The 21,183-nt window shown below is 36.6% G+C and overlaps 2 protein-coding genes across 3 annotated transcripts; both read left to right on the forward strand.

Annotated features, from left to right (window-relative positions):
- The first annotated feature begins 1,684 nt into the window (after nt 1-1,684).
- Gr39b (Gustatory receptor 39b) lies at nt 1,685-6,097 on the forward strand. 2 transcript variants are annotated; one of them, XM_017616223.1, is made up of 4 exons: nt 1,685-1,811; nt 1,926-1,996; nt 2,249-2,419; nt 5,955-6,097. In XM_017616223.1, exons 1-4 carry the CDS (start codon nt 1,724-1,726, stop codon nt 6,036-6,038), a joined length of 414 nt encoding a protein of 137 aa, XP_017471712.1. In that variant the 5' UTR covers nt 1,685-1,723; the 3' UTR covers nt 6,039-6,097. The 2 variants fall into 2 exon arrangements, with proteins under 2 accessions (XP_017471712.1, XP_017471711.1); XM_017616222.1 differs by having other exon boundaries at nt 1,685-1,996.
- A 3,693-nt stretch (nt 6,098-9,790) lies between these two features.
- On the forward strand, nt 9,791-17,425 carry LOC108363022 (cytosolic 10-formyltetrahydrofolate dehydrogenase). The gene is made up of 4 exons (XM_017616219.1): nt 9,791-10,134; nt 14,135-15,846; nt 15,912-16,299; nt 16,477-17,425. Exons 1-4 carry the CDS (start codon nt 10,129-10,131, stop codon nt 17,104-17,106), a joined length of 2,736 nt encoding a protein of 911 aa, XP_017471708.1. The 5' UTR covers nt 9,791-10,128; the 3' UTR covers nt 17,107-17,425.
- Nucleotides 17,426-21,183: the final 3,758 nt, after the last annotated feature.

Consider the following 21,183-nt stretch of genomic DNA (forward strand, 5'->3'; position numbering starts at 1 on the left):
GACCCAGATTTATATCTGGCCAAGGACTGTCACTCCAGCAACACTCCCCAAAAAGTCTTTGGGGAATTTGTATGCTGCTACAACAACAACAGGAAAATCCTCGAAAAATGCAATGGGGGGACCTATAAAAAATAGTTAGCGTTAAAACACGGGTATAATATCGATATTGTTATCGACATTTTTATCGATATGAAAAAAAGATTTTGTTATTGATAGATTTGTGAACATATTTATCGATTTTGTTATTAGTATATTTAAGAACATTATATTATCTATCGATATAATAACCGATTTTGTTATCGACAATTTAATCAATGTTGTTAACGACATTTTAATAGATTTTGTTATCGATATTTTTATAGATTTTGTTATCGATTTTTTATTGATTTTTTTTATTGATTTTTATCGATTTGATTATCGTTATTTTAATCGATATGAAGAAACGATATTCTTATTGATAAATTTGTGAACATATTTAACGATTTTGTTATTAATATATTTATGAACATATTTTTCGATACTATTATCTATCGATATTTTTATCGATATAATACCGATTTTGTTATCGACAACTAAGAACACACATGTAATGAAGAAACTTAAAATTTTATGAACACTTCGAAAAAGAGTGGAAGCACTTCACTTTATTTCCTGTTGGCGACAGTACTGCCCACACCCACACTGCCGCCCAATATGGTACTTTTTTGAACTCAAACCAATGGCAATTTAAAACTAATGTTTTAAATTTGCTGTTAAATTAAATATATATCGTTCATCCACACATGTCTAAGTCATGAATGTGAGTGTATAATAAAGCATGGAGTATATACATTAATTAATGCATACATATGTACCATATATGTATGTACTTATACCTTTTTACACACCATTACCTCGGCGAATTAAACTAAGTGCTGCACATCAATAAGAACGAACGCTATCTGATACTTTCCTGTGCGATAGTGTAATTTGTTGTATCGATAAGTGTGTGGGTGATGTTTACAGATACACAACTATTTTCACCTGTCACATCCTTGAAATGTTTCACGTCCACTTTCCCAGCGGCAGTCACTCTGCCATCGCCAACATGTTGCACGAATGGCAACCGTTATTCAAGTGGTTGGCCATCGTTGGCCTGGTGCCATACGCCCAACGCAACCGCAACTGCAAACAACATTATGGGCAATGGCAGCGCATCTACACATCAGCATTGCTTGTGGCGAATTGGATTTTAACCATCTATGGGGTATACAACCAGCCGCTGGAGGACGAAGTGCTTGTATCGAATTTTGTCAGCGTAATGGTTTTTCTCAGTCAAAGTTTAGCACTCACCATTTGCTTGTTGGAAGCGATGTGCACCTATAGGCAATATTTCGCATTCATGCAACAATCCCAACTCATTGTACGACTCTTCAGGCAGCGCTTGCAAACCGGTCTATGTCGTTGGAGTTTGCGGCGACTGCAGCGTACTAAATATTTGCTATATTCGGGTTTCGCCTATGGCTCTCTTCCGATATCGATGGTGGTGATTTCGATTAAATACTACTACGGATACTTTTGGTATGCACTGGGCAGTATTTTTGTTTTGCGTACCCGCTGCCTTTTGGCCATTATCTATTTGGACTATATTGATTTCTATATGCAAAATTTGAATATGAAGCTGCGTTCAGTGGCCAGCTGTCGCGTGAGCAAGCAGCGTTTATGTTTGGATGTGAATTATAAAATGTTGGAATCCTTCGATTATTTGTTACAATTAAAATTGCTTTTCGACGAAATACGCAAGTTGACGCTAATGTTTGATGATTTATTCGGTTGGTCGGTTTGTGCATTGTTTACGGTGATTTTTCTAGATATTTGCGTTAATTCGTATTGGATCTTTCTGACTTTATCAAATGTATTCGAATATTATTTCCTCTACTTAACAGCGTCGACTGTGCTCCCGCTGATCGCTATTACCACGCTTTTATGCCAAGCGGGTGAGAACTGCAAGCGGCAGGTGAGTTGCGAAAACTTGTATTGCAAAAACAAGTAGACATAGCCCTGTGTTTTATTTCTAAACTATAACTGATAGAAATGTTCAATATGCGCAACTACGGTCAAGTGCCGAATTAGAACATAGTTTGGTAAATAAGGCATTTCCATCAATTATAGTTTAGAAATAAAAGAGACTGATGCCTGGGGGCCGGATGCATTTCTGAACACAGCTTTTATGTACTAACTTCTATATTCTTTTTCATTAATTCATTAGTCACTTAAGACGGGTATTTTGATACAACGTTTACTACATAGTAAGTATAAATATACCAATGCAAAGGTATATAACGACTTGCTATTCGAATTCGCAATGGAAATACAACAAGATCCTATGAAAATAGCAGTAAAAGAATTTGTGACTGTGGATCTGCGGTTGCTGATGAAGGTGAGTATAACTTCGAGATATAAAAATCAACCATAAATATGTACATACTATTGAGGGATTCACAATGGTGTCGTAAGTGTCGTTTTGTTGTATGTCGCAACTTTAAAAGCTTAAATAAATGTTTATAGAACTTGAAGCCGCAACCAACTGCGAGAATGCATCATATCGCGAGAATGCATAATCTGACTTTGATGGTACTCTTATGGTCTGATTATGGCAACTTAACGTAACTTATGGCTCTCTCTTAAAAATTCTGTTAAATGGGTGTTGCTTATAATTGAACAGCCGAAACTTAACGTAACTTAATGCCACGTCGAAATCTGTTTCATTTCGATTCTCTAAGTTCTACGTTCCATTAAGTTAAGTTGCCATACTCTGGTAGTCGGTCAGAGAGGTACACTTATGTCAGTTAGGCCAATTGTGCTGCCACTATTAGCGTGCCCTTTGCTCTTTACCTCAGTTTCCCGTGTGGTGAAACCAGCGTATTACCTTAACGTAGCGTTGAAGGTCGCGGATGTCTACCCAATCGAGATCAGCTAAACACTGAAAGAGATATTTATTAAAAACAACAAAACTTGACCTTACCAGAGCGGAGAAGTGGCAGAAATAGTGCTCTACACTCTTAATCTCCTCCTCGTCCCTGTAGCCATGACAGAAATCGTTAGCGGAGTAGCCCGTTCGCTGTGTTCTATGATACCCACTACTGCGCTAATAATGGGACAATCAGTACGTAGAAGAGTTTTGATCTTTCCTCATTAATTCTAAGTCAGATATGTTTAGAACGGAACGGGTTGGTTCCTACGCCGATGGTTCGTTGGCAAATTTTTTGAAAACAGATTTCAGCCGCGGCGTTAACTGAGCGTAGGTCAGTTTCCCTCCTTGGAATCTGAGGGCTCTCCTAGTGTAAGTCCAATTAAATTTGGGCGCGTTACAACTGGATTGATATCTACCGTAAAGGTCGGTAGGAAGATGATTTAATACAGTTTGGAGGGCTTTACTGGGGTTAGAGGGCATGGTACCCGCGATTAACATGGTTGTAAGTCTTTTTACCCTATCCAATATGCTTCTATAAGTGGGTTTTTCCAGAGCCGGCTACCATACTATGATCACATAAAAAAGAATGGGTCGAACAATATTGTGTGAGGCGCCCTCTATGTCAATTAAGATTCTTAAAGTAAATTTATTAAAGGCAAGTCCCTTTTAAATTTTGGACACAATTTCTGTAGCGCAGTGGCCACAGATTTGCCTTTAGACTAGAGATGGGCACGGGCCTAAATTTTCAGGCCCGGCCCGGCACGAGTGCAAAATCAACTTTCAAAAATACGCACGAGCCCGCACGTAAGAATTTTAGGGGGGCCCGGCCCGGCACGACGGGACACGTTCCAGCCCGGAAATAAAGAGCCAACTTTTATTGTATGTATACATATGTACATATTTTTAATTTTGTGTTTATGTTTGTATATTTACTTAAGCGAATCAATTTTTTACATCAACGATTTCTATGATATATTTTCTGGGAAGTAGAAAAAGTGGAAGGTATTTTATGTACAGATATGTAAACAAAAGTATTAAGTATCTTATTTTTTCTATCGGTTTCCAAATATTTCTGTTTTTGCTTTTCTCTTATCAAAAGAGTTTTAATATGTACTATTTTTTTTGTATAAAAAGAAAAGCTTATTTAAATTTGTAGTATTAGCAACGGTCTTTTTCGTGCTTATTCGTGCTTTTATGAAATTTTACTGAACGCCCATGCACGCACGAGTTCGTCCTGACAGCAAATATTCCGGCCCGTACCCGCGGGCTTACGCAGGCGCCCGCCGGGCCCCTCCCAAAAGCCCGGCCCGTCCACATCTCTACTTTAGACTAATCATGTTGACATTCCGACACATCCACCGTCAAAAGGCGCTGTAGAATATAGGTGTCGAGAAGTTTTTCTAGAATTCTAAGTGGAAAGGAGATTAGGTTTATTGGGCTGAAGTCATTGGGTTTGACATCAGAGACCTTTGCTCATTTAGACCAGTGTTGCCGTTGCGCGACTAAAGTGGAAATTTTTTCCCTTTTTAAGCGCCAATACTCTTTGAGCCGACTTTTTGAAAATTTAGATTTTTTTACCCTTTTCCAAAATTATTATTATTAGAAAATGTTAACAGGACCAAGCTATTAAAAAATATTTCCTCCTGTAAATACGAAAAAATGCATCAATTACAACTTTTATGAGAAATGTAACTCTTCTCGTATGTTTGCAACCCTGTTTTGTGAAAAGCTTGTCCCGCTATTTTCTTTATAAATTCAATAGATTTATTCTTTTACTAGTAAAGAAAAGCAAAAATAATATGGTGACCCTTTTTTTCGTCAATGACCCCGTTTTTGCGACTTTTTGAAAATTCTCAACGGCAACACTGCTTTAGATATGAAGACAACCCTCGCCTTGGCCCATGTGATAAGAAATGGATCTCAATGAACTTGAGGTCAATGTCCCTCAGAACAAAAAATTTTCTCCTCGAGAAAATCGATATATCATACTTTAAGATTCGGCTGTAAGTGCCGAAGACACGACGAAAAATTATTTTTTTTCTTCGAAATTGCCTTGCCAAAACACTTTAGACTCAGGCCAATACCAATATATATTTAATTCAAAAATTGAGAAATGATCCCTGCAAACCAAAGTTAGCGAAGCTTTAACGAAATCTTTAAGAGTATCCGCAGAATTTGGAATCTTCAAAGAAACTCATATGAGATTAACACGAACTCGTAAAGGAATTCCTGTGCGATTTCTTAAAAAAAATTCAGCAAAAAATGTTTCTCATCGCAGAACTATTATCATTGCTTTACCGATTTTCTTCCGCAATTTCGTTAATTCATGGAAATGCGCATAGTAAATATATTGCATTTTAGAGATCTTAACGAATTCTTTAAGATTTTTCCACTGTTTAGAATACTTTGAATACATGGTTTGCGTGGACGTTTCATTGACGTTATGAAGCACTTTCACTTATAATTTATTATTATCCAGCACAATTACTAATTTTTCAAAAAGTATGATTTTTCCATTTTGAAAATGGACCCCCAAGAGATATTCGCACGACTTCCAGTGTTTACACTAAGTTGTCTTCTGGGTAACAACCGAACAACTGTTCGAAAGCGGCGGAATTACCAAATGTATTCTATTTTAAGACCTCTGCCAAAATATTTCGGAAAAATATGAAGATTAAAGTTAGCTGGACTGATTTGAAAATTCCTTAAATCTTATGATTTTGGTTCCGTTGATAAAATTTTTAGACATTTCTATGTAGACCGTTAAACCCTGCTGTCATCTGAGCAGATTTTTTGAACAAAAAATTAATCTTAATATTTTCCCGGATTGTTTTAGCGCGCTAGCGGTGGTCTTTAAATAAAATACATTTTTTAATACCGAAACAAAAAACAGAATCGTTTTGCTGTTTGTGAGGAGATATATGCACCCTATCATATGTACATATGCATATTCTTTAATGTGCTTTTTTTCATATTTAAAATAATTTTTTTAATTTTTCAGATATTTACTGCTATAGTCACATATTTGGTGATATTACTACAATTTCGTTGGACATACCCTGAAGATTACGGAGATGCGGTCTAATGAAGGAACTGAGAAAACACTAATACATAGCTAAGCATTTGATTTGAAGCTCTTAAATACATATAAGAATAATAATTTATAAATATATACTGAGAACTTGGGTATTTATTATTATTATAATTTTTTTTATAATTATGTTGAAAATTTTTGAAATCGGACTAAAATTACGCCTACTTACAATGTAACGGTATATTTGAGAAATACGAAAACTCCGATATTTCAATAACTAAAGCCATCAATTTACCCCAACTTTCAAGAAACAAGCTTATAGATTTTTTTATGCCTACTTAATTGTATATCAATAACCGCTTTAAAAAAAAAAAAGAGATATTTAATACGTGCGCCGGGTATAAAATGTTCGGTTTCGCCCAAACTTATACTTCTTTACTTGTTTTATTTTGAAATCAAATAATATATAGAGGTCGCGGGAAGCGCTCAAAATTTTCCAAGTATTTTATAATAGGAAAAAACTAGACTAGAAAAAACAGGAGACTTCCATTACAAATGCCCAATTGTTTATTTTACCATTTTTAATACCTAATTTAAGTGGATTTGTGGATCCCCAAAAAACCTCACAAAATGCAATACGGTGACCCGCGTTGATTTTCAATATTTTTTTTTTTTGGCTAACGTGTTGGATAAATGAAGCTATAAGGTTTAAATTGTAATGTCAGGAAAAATTAAGAAAACGATTAAGTAAATTGAAATAAGCCCGTTTTATATACATTAAAAGGAGAATAAAATATTTAAGCCGACTTCGATTTGCCACTTCTATGCTCGCTATGTTTGTGTTCTGGCTAGGATTTTGCAGGCTTCTAGGAATCCTAGAACTTCCACTGGAAAGATGCTTGTATCATTTCCCAGTCGTAGTGACAGAAAAACACCGAGTTCCTCGGAGTAGAGACGTCGGTGTATAGAGAGATCGCCTCTCGGTCGGTCACTCCGTCTCTTCTCCAGTCCCTTCTATATGGGAAAAACACTTGAACGTAGTCTGTCGTCCTACTGAATTGCATTTGATTTATGATCAACCCATCTCCGAAGTGTCTAGTCCACCAAAGCTTTGACTCTCTGAGTCCGACCGTCGATTTCAAAGCCACTTCTTTGAGGTGGAGATCAATAGGGATTAAAATGAGGATAGCATTTAGGGCTTCTGCCGGGCAGGATCTTAATGCACCTGTTACTCCTGCGTTTATTGCCCTTTGTATGCTTCTAAGTTTGCTAGCATTATATTGTTTGCTTAGTCCGGGCCAACAGACCAAGGCGGCATATGTTAGGATTGGTCTTTTGATCGCGGTTTACATCCACATCACAAGCTTAGGTTTTAGTCCCCAGTTTCTGCTGAAGATTCTCTTGCAAGTGTAGTATGCTATGTAGACCTTCTTAAGTTTGCTATCCAGCACGACTTCAAGATACTTTGTCCTGAAGATAATAAGAGTGACTTGCCGTCTAGCGACAGTATTTTGAGTTATGGCATTTTGATTGTGTTATTGTAAATAGGATAAGTTCTGTCTTGGCTAATTTCATATTTAGGCCGCTTTTCTCAGCCCAGGTGTTTAGCCTTCCTAGGGCCCTGTTGTGCTGTTAAGAGTTTCGCTTCTCCTAGTAGCGATCTTATATAAATGTCAAGCAGCCTTTCCATTGTCTTAAGTATAAAGGAGGTAAGGCTTAGGTGTCTAAAGTGTTTTGCTGATTCGTGGTTTTTCTTTTCTGGCTTGGGAATACTTAAATACGACTTCTACCCTTATCTAGCTTTTAGGAATGTAGCACACGGTTATAATAATAATAATAATAATAATAATAATAGGTGTGGTGTGCGCCTTGATGTTGTCACACAAAGAGGAGGGACCTATAGTTTTACGCCGACTTCGAACGGCGATTGCATTTTTATGAGAAGCCGTTTTTCATGGCAGATATACACTCGGAGGTTTGCCATTGCCGGCCGAGGGGCGACCGCTGTTAAGATTAAACTTTTTTAAATTTTGTTTGCGATGTTGCTTTGACCAGGGCTAGAACCCAGGCCCCGCGCGGTGGAAGCGCTCACTGCTTACGACTACACCACAATGGCCACCACGGTTATAGTAGCCTTAAAAGTAGTGGGATTATGCCATCAAGTCCAGGGTATTTGAAGGGAAAGAGGCTGTTGATAGCGTAAACAATCGAGTTTAAAATGTATTGCTTGTAAAACTAGGTTCCCTGATGTGGATGGATGTCGAATAAATCCCGGGAAATGAAACTTTACTCACTTGTTTAAAGAATCCCTAGTTTTACTCGTCCACACCCCGTTTTCTCCCTTGGTTCTAAAGCAATCATTGAAGATTTTCCTAGTTTTATCTCTTTGGGCTCACTGGAGTTGATCTTTCAATGGCTTTCTTGCTAACATCTTCCAGTTTGTTTACTCTATTATCAACGTCCTCAATTGTAGTGACTGTTGTGTTTAGTGGACTATTACTTAGTCACGCTTATCTTTACCAATTAGTACTTTGGCGGTTTGTGTATTTTAAGGGGGTGCTAGAAATTCTGTAAATATTAAAGCGGATCATTAAGGTGATCAGACATTGAAGGCATATCAGATACTCTCCACTGCTCTACAGATACGCTATCGTTCTCTGACAACCGCGTTAGACCCGGTACCTCCTCCCATAAACGAAACCGGTTTCAACTCGGGAATATAAAGGTGGATGTAGGCAATACTGCAGATGCTTATGCTAGTATTTAATAAGAAGTGTAATAAAGACTCACCTTGATCGTTCTCTGTAGTACTACCTCAGACTGGATGCCACTCCCACTATGCCCTTCCTTCTTCTTCAATTTCATTGGAGTTTAAAATTAGAGCCCAACAATTGTGTCGCTTTATCGTTATATCGATGATTGCATTTACACCCAACCAAGCGCATAGAAGTTTCACTTCCAAAGGGAATATGTACTTATGCATCTGTGGTTCATGTAAATTTATCGATTTCTGATTCATATCCAAATCCGCCTGCCCTTTGGAGAATTTTCTGTCTGCGCCCTTATATGCACATATATCATTATTTCGTAATAAGTCTAGAAACATACTAAACTACCTATTTAAGTATTTTGTTGCATTCAGCGGATATGTATAAAAAGTGACACTTGAGAATCTTCAAACCGCCTTAATCCAGTTTAATGCCTGCAATCATAATGCTTGCAATGACAATATATTTTTACAAATTATTTATAGGCACCTACCAACAGTTGGGTGTGTGCATGTTACCAACCTGGACAAACAAAGAAAAAATAATAAATTAAAAAAAAAAAAAAAATACAAAAATGTAAGTATTTTTGACGTTTCATTTCAGTTCGACTGATAAGAGGCGCTTCAATTCTTCACTCGAGGAGTATCAGCATTTACAAGCGCGCCGGCCAACAGCAACGACAACAGTAAGAAGAAAGTGCTTCTAATCGCTATCTCTCAGACCTAACAAGTGTGCACGAGCGCACAGTTTTTATGTATGTACATTCATACATACAAATATTTATATGTTTTTCACAAGCTTTGAAACCTAGACGCTATCAAAATGTATGTAGGTACTACATATGTACATATATGTACATACATAAATTTTTGTTTTGTTTTTAATATTTTATTTATAATCATTGCAGTATAATTTTTTTATTTTTTTGTTTTTTTTTTTGTTTTTACTATTAAAACAATTTCGTTTCTGTGTTGTCCGAGTTGTGAGTACGTTTGCCGGTCGCAAGTTGAGTATATAAATATCAGTTGGCCGACTGGCGATCATTCAAAAGTGTTTAGTTTTTCATAGCAGCAAGACAGACGGTTTTTCTACCCGACTCAGCTGTTATTTCAAAGAAATTGCATAAGATTTACATAGCTGCCTATGCGCATACATACTTACATACTCAGATATAAGCATTAACTTACTAGTGCAGTGAAGTGCAGCATACAGCAATTTCCGACGATTGGTTGTCTTTTCTTTTTACTGCAAATTGAAATAGCAATTTCGTGTCGATAATTGCTGACAAGTGAAAGGAAAGCGATTTTAGTGTCCATAAGAAAAAAGTGCAAGTGCAAGTGCAAGTGGAAGACTGAGGAAGTGCAACACAAGAAATGGCTGTTAGTATTTTACTGTTTTTGTATATACATACATATGTTCATATAAATTGTTATATTAAGTTAAATTCATTAACAATGGTAAATACTTGCTGAATGAGGATGTTTGCTAAGGAATGTTGTTGGGTTGTGAACAAGTGTATTTAATTTAAAATTATACTTAATATTGAGGTAGTTAATAAAAAGTGTAGTGTACTGTAAAAGCAGTAGCAGGTCGAAGAGAATGACTGAGGTTTATTTTAAGTCGCCAAATTTTTTCAATTCGTTCATAAAAATTTGATTTTCGCTCAGTTCCAACAAGTATTTTCTTTCTAAAGTCAGTGAAAGTAGTCGTTTATGTAGTGTAGCACATAAAGAAATGTGTTTTCTATTTATCTACAGCACCTTTCTTTTTTTTTTAATATTCACCATGACGCAATAAACTGGTGAAGTAATAAAATAGCTTTATTTTTTGACATTCGGCTGCCATATAGTTAAATTTTAAAGGCATATTTTAAAAGAGGGCAGTGTTAAAATCTTTCCTCTCGTTCCAATTACTTCACCTGGTATAATTCCACCATGAATATTCGTAATGTTTATCACGCGAAAACTTTTATTTTATTTTTTTAATTAAAAATTTCTTCAGCTCGCACTCGGCTGGACCGCTCCTCTCTCAGATTAGTAGTCGGGGTAATCACAGGACACTGCCTGATGGGTACACACGGTAAAAGGTTAAAATACCCCACCAACCATATTTGTCGTAGTTGCAGAGACGAGGAAGAGGTGGAGAGCATCGAACGTTATCTCTGCCATTGTCCCACTCTGGTCAACATGCGCAACCAATTCTTCAGCAAGTAATTTCTAGATTGCTTAGCCGACTTGAACTCGGCGAACGTCCTCGACCTTTTGTGTTAAATAAAACACAACCGGTGGTTCAATTACTAAGGAAATGAAAGAAACAAAGAGCTTCGGCCAGTGGTATCACAACGGGTTTTTCCAGCCCACGTGTGCTCCTCGCTCTGCGCAGGGCAGCCACTCTAACCTAACCTTACCTTACCTTCTCTTATAACAAGAGCCTACTATTTTTCAATCGGCTCCAGTTTCGCACAGTTTGGTGTATTGGTTTATTAACTTAATTTAATCACTCGACGGCTACGTAGTTTAAGCGTTATCAAGCCAAAAGTAACGGAAATTTCAGTATCGACGTAGTCTCATAGCCAGCATTTCTTCAAATATACCTTTATAATATAGAAAGTAGTGATGCATAGAACCGAGGAACTGGATACGGAAAATTGGGTCCTTTAATGACCCGACCGACCCGGGCCTAACAAGAACCGAAAGACGGGTCCAAAGGTATTGAAACTCAATTCAAACAGACCCGAAAAATGGTTCCAGGAGAATCGAAGAACGATTCCAAGAGGCTCCAACAATGGTTTAGAAGAAGCGACAAATAAAATAAAACCAAAAATAAGTCCAAAAGACTGATAATCCCTTCAAAAAGAACCGAAAACGATTCCTAGACAACCGAAAATTGACCCCGAAAGAAGCAATGTTCAAAATTAAGTATTTTATTGCGTAAATATAAAATTATTGAGCCGGTAAAAGTTGTTGGGTATGTACATATGTACATACATATGTCTCTACGTATGAATCTCTACGGATTAGATCCTCCGCGGCTTTTATGACTTCTGGTTCATACGACACGCGAACGGCCAGATCTTGTTAACTATTCCACCAGTATCTTGAAATTAGTTTCGCGGCATGTTACTCAAAGTATTACGCGATTTTTAAAGGTCACAACATCCGAAAGTTATGGGCGTGGAGGTCTGTTGTTTGTTTAATTTTTCTTCAGAAATTTAGTACACATGTTTGTATATACATATGTATGTATGTATGTATGCATGTACATATGTGTAACAAAATATAGGCTAAAAGACGTCTGACGTGCAACATCTATTAATTTGTTTTGTTTGTCTTTTTGTGTACTAATTAAATTCCATGAAAAAGCTTTGATTATATTAAATTTATGATAGATAAGACAAATACTGTTTCTGGTGTAATAACCTCGCTTTTTGGAATTAAATCTATGTATTTACATACACAGCATTAAACTGATAATTACTAATTCGTTTAATCAGCTGAGCTAATACATATGCATATCTTACATCGCGTGTTATTCATGTGCTTATTTCATAGAAGCGACGTTAACCGGCTATGAGGAATAATGCTTAAACACTCAAAGCAGTTTTAACTGGTTACTCCAATAGGAAAGATTAGTTTTCTTCTTTTTGCTTTTTATTCGATTTTTTCGCTTGTTTTTGTTTTTTTTTCATGCTAGTCTATTTTAAAAGCGTCCAGATAAATTATAATAAATGTCTTTGTTTATTTGTTTATATAGTTCAATGGTTCATGCTACTTTTAAGCATGCAAATTATAATCTAGGTTAACTTAAGGGGGATGGCTATGTTATTGTTTATTTGCTAAAGTATTTGAGGCGATCATTACGAAATAGTTGTCCTATTCTGTATCGTCAATTATTGACTATTTAATCATGGTTGTCTTAAATATACTGGAATTTTCTACTAATGTAACAAATTTTGAAAAATTTTATATATTACAAGAAATTAAAAAAAATGTGTTTCTTTATAAAATAACAAAATCTAAAAATTAGAGAAACTTAAATTAAAAAAAGAAAATGTTTCTAAAAATTGCATAAATGAAATTAAAAAATATTTTTCTTTTTAATACAAAATCTGAAATAAAAAAATTTTATTTAAGAAAAAATAATTAAATATGTACATATGTTCCTAAAAATACAATGAAATTAAAAAACGTATTTTTTTTAACAATAACATCTAAAAATAGAAAGAAATTTAAACTTAAAAGAAAAAATGCTAATGAAAATAAAAAATAAACGTTTCTAAAAATTTAATGAAAAAAAAACATTTTCCTTTTCGAAACAATAAAATCTAAAAATTAAAAAAAAAAATTATTTCTTAAAAATTAAATGAAATTAAAACAATAATCAACAATTTTATTGAGATCGAGGCCTTTTTTGATGAAAAATGTCGTGGAAAACAATAACAATTTACACATGGCAGAAGTTATAGCAGCTATTTCGGAGATCACTACATCTCCTCATCAGACTTTTTCATTTATACAAAAAATCATGTTTGTGTGGCATATTTGGAGGAATTTCATTAAAAATATATGAAAAATGATATGGCAACATGCTACTCTCACGGATCTCTTTTCACTTAGAAACTAAACTTAGAAATCAAAAATCTATAGTTCTCCAAGTCTCTAAGTGAAGTTTTTTTTGCGTAACTACACACATGCCAGAAACATATGTACATGTAGATAAATTATCTACAAGTGAACCCACATGGTTTTAAAACGCCAAAACTTGAATTTAACTTTTTAAACAGGTGTGGGCCCTCTTCAAAAACCTAAAAAATATTTCAAATATTTATCAAAAGTATTTACACAAAACATATTTCTAAACACAAATTCTCTTTTGTCTGATATTGGAATAAATATTTCAATTAACTGATGAATTAAGTAGAATTTGATTTTTCAAATACGTGGCAACTCTCCTAAATATATTTAGTTCATAAATAAAGTCTTTCCAAACCCATTCGATAAATACTCATCTTTTAATAATTCAATTAACTTATTAAATAATTTGAACTTAACTTTTTATCTGGTGGAAACCCTTTTAAAATATCTGGAAATATTCTAAATGTTCAAATTAAAAATTTCTTACCACTCTTTCGTTTGCACAGCTATATGAATATTTCATATAAATTTGCATGATTTAATAAATTTGACTTTTTAAACAGTTGGCAACCTTCTTAACTACAGCTTCTTACAATATTTTTGTGGTCAAGGCATCTATGAACCCATACTTTTTGGGTTGGACACAAGATTTTTACCTTGTTTTTATTTTAATCTCCAACAGAACACAGTTACTTTTTTGAAATGAAATTTGCATCGTCTCTTCTTCGATTTATCTCACTTTCAGCAACCTCTGCGTATTGCCATCATTGGTCAGAGTAATTTTGCCGCAGATGTCTTGGAATTGCTGTTAGAGAAGAAATACAATGTTGTTGGCGTGTTCACCATAGCCGATAAGGGTAGTCGCGAGGATATCTTAGCTACGACTGCGTCTCACCATAAAATACCTGTTTTCAAGTTCTCTTCGTGGCGCAGAAAGGGCGTCGCCATACCAGAAGTGCTACAACAATACAAATCGGTAAATGCAACACTAAATGTACTACCATTTTGCTCGCAATTCATTCCCATGGAAGTGATTGATGGTGCTGACTTGGGCAGTATTTGTTATCATCCATCCATACTACCGCGTCATCGTGGCGCTAGCGCAATACAATGGACACTGATCGAGGGTGATGAAGATGCTGGTTTCACAATTTTCTGGGCAGATGATGGTCTGGATACTGGTCCGATTTTGCTGCAAAAGCAGACGCCCGTGGAGCCCACCGATACTTTAGATACCATCTACAAGCGGTTCCTCTATCCCGAGGGTGTCAAGTCCATGGGTATAGCTGTCGATTTGGTCGCTGCTGGTACTGCGCCGAAAATCACACAAACCGAAATAGGCGCCACATACGATCCGGCTATGTTTAAAGAAGAAAACCAGTTTATTGATTTGCAGCAGTCCGCGTGCAAGATTTTCAACTTTGTGCGTGGTTTGGACTCACAACCCGGCGCTATCGCGGTAGTGGTGAAAACGGATGGCACTGAGGAGAAGATACGACTGTTCGGCGCACACATCTACTCTGGTGGACCGGTGAAACAGCTGGGTTCGCTTAAACTGAAAGGTCTAAGTTCACCAGCATATATACACCGCGATGGCCTGCTCATTAGGGGCACAGATGGCAACTTCGTGAATGTACGCCGCTTGAAGAAGGGTTCCAAAATGATTAACGCAGCCGATTGGTTTAATCAGAGCGATCAGCCACAAATCACCGACTTCAGCGAGGATGAGCTGTTGAAGAAGGAGATATTGCGCGGTATTTGGAATTCCATACTCAAAGCGCCTATTGAGGCGGAGACAGACTTCTTTGCGGCTGGCGCCGGTTCCATGGATGTGGTGCGTTTGGTGGAAGAGTGTAAGGATGCTTTCGATGTGCCGCTAGAAAACGAACATGTCTTTATGGCACCAGTTTTCGAAGAGTTTTTCGTAGAGATTGTTAAGAGTTTGCGTCAAGGTAGCTCCGCAACGGGTGTAGAGGTACCCTTCGAAGGTTTCATTATGCGCGCCAATAAACGTGAAATTCCTGTACCAACGCAACTCTTCATAAACGGCGAATTTGTCGACGCCGAAGGCAAGAGCACTTTGGACATTGAGAATCCAACAAATGGCGAGATTTTCTGTAAAGTCGCATGCGCTTCGCGTGCCGACGTCGATAAGGCTGTGCAGGCAGCGCATAATGCTTTCTACGGTTCATGGAAGCAAGTGTCGGCACGTCAGCGTGGGCATCTTATGATGAAGCTTGCCGATCTGATGGAGCAGTACAAAGAAGACTTGGCAACAATTGAGTCGGTGGACTCGGGCGCGGTATATACGCTGGCACTGAAAACTCACATTGGCATGTCGATCGATGCATGGCGGTATTTTGCCGGCTGGTGTGACAAAATACAAGGCAGCACCATACCCGTAAATCCAGCCAGACCCAATAATGTGTTGACATTCACCAAGCGCGAGCCAATAGGGTAAGCATGAGCGTGTAACTTTTCACCTATTGAGAGTAACTAATATTTATGATTTTTCGTTTTAGCGTCACCGGTCTTGTAACACCCTGGAATTATCCACTCATGATGTTGTCTTGGAAAATGGCCGCTTGTATTGCCGCTGGCAATACTTGCTTGATCAAACCGGCGCAGACGTGCCCGCTTACGGCGCTCAAGTTTGCTGAGCTCACTGTAAAAGCGGGCTTTCCACCAGGCGTCATTAATGTTGTGCCTGGCCAAGGTTCGGGCGCAGGTCAAGCAGTTGCCGATCATCATTTGGTGCGGAAATTGGGCTTCACCGGTTCTACGCCCATCGGCAAGGTGATCATGAAGTCATGTGCCGAGTCGAACCTTAAAAAGTGTTCACTGGAATTGGGTGGCAAGAGCCCGTTGGTTATATTCGCCGACTGTGATCTAGACAAAGCCGTTAAGCATGTAAGTGATGAAAATTTTGTTATTACAGCTCCACTTCAGAGAGCGCCTAGAGTAGCTGTACTACTATTTTTATATCTTTAAATGTGCCTGCCTCTTTTTCTTGAGAAAGCGTCTTGGTTTCGCCCCATTTTCATTTCCGTATGCATTATATTAACAAAAACCTCTGTTTCTTCACAGGGTATGTCCTCGGTCTTTTTCAATAAGGGGGAGAACTGCATTGCCGCGGGTCGCCTCTTCGTTGAGGATCGCATACACGATGAATTTGTACGTCGCGTTGTTAAAGATATTCGTACCATGACTATCGGTGATCCCCTGAATCGTTCTACAGCACATGGTCCACAAAATCACAAGGCGCACTTTGATAAACTCATTGCTTATTGTGAGCGTGGCGTGAAAGAGGGCGCCACTTTGGTCTATGGCGGCAAGCCTGTGCCCAACACCAAAGGCTACTTCTTCCAACCCACCGTCTTCACCAATGTGGAGGACGACATGTATATTGCACAAGAAGAGTCTTTCGGTCCCATTATGATTATATCCAAATTCAATGGCAGCGATGTGGATTCAGTGATGAAGCGCGCGAATCGTAGCGAATATGGGCTGGCCAGTGGTGTATTCACAAAAGATATCAGTAAGGCTCTGGCTTTCGCCGATCGTATAGAGGCCGGCACAGTGTTTGTGAATGTTTACAATAAGACTGACGTGGCGGCGCCGTTTGGTGGCTTCAAGCAAAGCGGTTTCGGCAAGGATCTGGGACAGGAGGCGCTTAATGAGTATTTGAAAACAAAATGTGTGACGATTGAATACTAGTAAGTAGATAAAGTAGAAAAAATCTGGGGGGTATGTATAGAGAAAGCGTAAAGCAAGCGGAAGAAGAGTAAAGCAATGTACTATAAGAAGAATTTAGAAATTTATGTAAACTTAAGGCAGCTATTAACTTAAGTTTTTTTTTATAACTTTTAGTCTTAAAAAAAAAATTACAACTGCATATAAAAATAGTTTGTAAGAGGAATGAAATTCTAGATTTATTTTTGTTACGAGCAGAGCGTATAAAATATGCTAATAGTATATATGCATGTAAGGTATGCAAGATTAATGTTATATGTATTTGTTGTTGTTTGCTATGTTTAATATGAAAATATAAATAAATGAATATNATAACATTAATCTGTATTGTAATGTAATTTGTTGTTGTTTGCTATGTTTAATATGAAAATATAAATAAATGAATATTCTAAAAAGAAGATTATTTCTAATCTATATAGTTATTTCTAAAAGATATTTTTCTGTTACCAAACGATATCTCCTTTAACATTTTTTTCAAATTTAATGAATGATACCTTATTTTGAAGGGGGAAGCTCATGTACATGTGAAAAATAGTCACGTTGTTCAAATTTAGTTATTTATTTAAATCAATTGGTTTTAAAAGCTGAAAGCCCTGTAACCGGTCAATTAAGCACCATATCTTTCATAATACTCCATCAAATTGAATGGCTGAAACACCATTTTAAAGGACAGCTTCAACGCTGAGGTAAAAAATAAAAACTTTTTAATATGGTTGCCACCCACTGAAAATTTCAGTGACTTTAATATATGTCGAGTAAAATATTGCAACGCGTTCAGGGAATGAAAGGCATTTAAATGCGCTCTTAACCAGGAATAATAATTTTGAAGAGGGTTTCCAACTATTTAAAATTTAAAATCTTTATATCTGTGGCTAAAATCGCTTAGGTCGAAAAATCTGAATTCGAGAAAAATCGCTTTAAAGATTTGGATTGTAATGTTAACCTTATGGGAAAACCAAAATATTTGTATCCATAACTTTTTAAATAGCCTAGGTAACGAGATGGGAGTTTCACATACACACTAAATAGTATTTAATTGCATATATAACTCAATGCTTCCTTAAGTCGACTTAGGCGGTTTTTGCTTATGACCGCAGATATATACATATGTATAAAGTTAAGTTGCTTACGTAATACCGAGCATAGCCCTAGAACGGATTGTCCTATGCGAGCTATCTTTTTGTTGTTTCTTTCTGCCCAAAAAAATTGAAAAAAAAACTCAATAGAGAATTCCGGACAAACTGATTTTCCGTAGATTTTATAAAATAAATTTTTTTATTTCTTTATTTTTGATTGTAATATACCAATTGAAATGGTTGGCCAGATTCAGAACTGTATCAATTATTTAGGTTAGAATGCGTTGTAAATTATTACCTGCTAATTTTACGGTTGCCGGATTTGAAAAGTGTAGTATGGAATTTTGATTATCTGAGTTTTATTTTCCTCGAACCTGACCTTTCTTCACTTTTGGTTTCCATATAATTACTACGGGCGGAATAAAAAAATTAATGATAAAGCTGAGAAATGATGTGATTTGCAAACTTACAAATTACTCCATCCCGAATTACAACAATAAGGACAATTGTTGATACATTCCTACAAATGCAATGGTTAGACAGCTAAAGGACTTCAACTCAAATAAGTTTATGTGAACTTACCACCAACTACACTCTAAAAAAAATGTGTAGATTTCCTACCTAAAAGGTAGGTTACTGATTTCCTACCTTATTATTCGCGAAATTACATGCTCGATTATTCAACGAATAGTTTGTTTAAATTTCGGACTTTTTAGAGCGTAATATAGCTGCTGTGGTGTGCGTAAATTTACTAAGAAAATGTGTACAAGCTACAAAATACACATCTGATGTTTGATTTCACCCTTAGAATTGTGTAAAGCCACTAACAAAAAGTGTTTTTACACACGAAAATGTGTAAACGAGGAAAAAAACATATTCATCGTGTAAATTTACCAAAAAAAATTAAAAATAAACAAAAATATACTCGATTTATAATCGCATTTTTAAACAGATTNAGAAAATGTGTACAAGCTACAAAATACACATCTGATGTTTGATTTCACCCTTAGAATTGTGTAAAGCCACTAACAAAAAGTGTTTTTACACACGAAAATGTGTAAACGAGGAAAAAAACATATTCATCGTGTAAATTTACCAAAAAAAATTAAAAATAAACAAAAATATACTCGATTTATAATCGCATTTTTAAACAGATTTTTTAGAGTGTATGCTATACAGATTCACTATCGAACCAGGTCATTGTCCCAGACAGTGAATGAAGAAAGTTATTCAAATTTAATACGTTGGCAACTCTGATACCGAAATAGATCAGCATTGTGCGATTAACTGTGCTATGAAATGCTAGATCATTAGAAAATTGCAAATAATTCGTCACGGGCACAACGCTTTCTTTAGGTTATTTAAAATTGTAATGGAAAATATGCCCTCTGCCGACCAGAAAACCATAAACAGAGCAGATAAATGTACCACTATACGTATATGTATGTATATAAATACTTGGTTAAAGTGTCGTATCAACCAAAATTAAAAAAAAATAATAATAATTTTGGGCGTGACGAAGTTCGTCGGGTACGCTAGTTTTGTAATTATTGTTGGATAGTTCTGATACTGAATAGGAGCTCTTCTTCTCTATCCCTCCTCTATCGGTCCCACATATCCAGCTCCTGTTTGCAGCGCGACCCTTTAGGCGGCATCTTTTTTCTCTGCAACTTCGTGACATTCCTCATCGCACCAGTTATTCTTTCGGGCCCGCTGTATGATGATATGGCGGTGATGCCAGCCTTAAACTTAACTTAACGGAACGTTGAACTTAGAGAATCAAAATGAAACAGATTTCGACGTAGCATTAAGTTACGTTAAGTTTCGGCTGTTCAATTATAAGCAACACCCATTTAACAGAGAGAGCCGTAAGTTACGTTAAGTTGCCATAATCAGACCATTAGTCTTCTCCACGACATCAACCAGCTAGGCAGAGGCATTTATCCCTTTAAGGGTCCCAACATACTATGTGCGTGACCTCAAAACGTAGTATTTTATACATTTGCCGTGGTCTTCATCAAAAAAGGACTCAGTAAAGGATTTTCATAGACCTGCTGCTACATGTCTTTAAATTATCCAGTGAAAACCAGGATGAGTAGATTCATCGTCCATATATCTCGATGTCTGGCCCTCCAGAAAAGGTGATTTAAACATTTGGGATTTTTCACTAGCGGGGGCAAAGATAACGGAGGTGAAATCATCTGGGACAGAAACTGGTTTAACAGCCACCTTAGATAGACTTTGGTATAACCACGGTTAGGGCAATGTGCCTACAACCGGTACTCATTGAAAGCTTTCACAATAGGTAAATGCGCTAGCAATTAGGAGCATAGAATGTTGAATTTAAACACACCTTAACCTAGCCAAAACACTCTTGCTGCCGAGTCCACTTTCAAATCGACATTTTTTAAAGTCATACTGATGAGGTGTATTCAGGTCCTTTTAGTCTTTCGCATTGCTAAGCTGATCAACCGTCCTCCTTTGAGGAGGATTGTCCTCCTCAAAAACTTTGTCCTTCTCTGTCCTCCTTTTGAGCAAAAATGTCCTCCTTGTCCTCCTTTTCAAGTTTTGTAGCAGTAATGAACTTTAAAAAAAAATTGCGTTCAAAATATTATTTTCTAATCGTTGTATTTAATAAGCGTTTACATTGCTCCAATTTCTGTTAAATGATGTAAACATTTGATTCAACTAATCGCCTGCGAAAGTTGAACAGTGTAACCGTCTTTAGCCCTAATCAATAATATTTTACCATTTACAAGATTGATAGATTAGCTAACGACGCGTCTCCTCAGGAGGAAATTATTGCCTACCATATGTCATTTTGTTTGCCAGATACATATGTATGTAGGTATAGGTTTTATCAGTGGCAAAATTTGTGTATGAGGATTTTTTATCTTGATAAATGGTTTTGTAAGATGGCTTAAAATAAGTATGTTCGTTGCATTAGAGCGCAAATCTGCTTAAA

This window comes from Rhagoletis zephyria, unplaced genomic scaffold (genome assembly GCF_001687245.7).
Source record: "Rhagoletis zephyria isolate East Lansing unplaced genomic scaffold, Rhagoletis_zephyria_1.1 Rzeph_scaffold_01169, whole genome shotgun sequence".
Classification (NCBI taxonomy): domain Eukaryota; kingdom Metazoa; phylum Arthropoda; class Insecta; order Diptera; family Tephritidae; genus Rhagoletis; species Rhagoletis zephyria.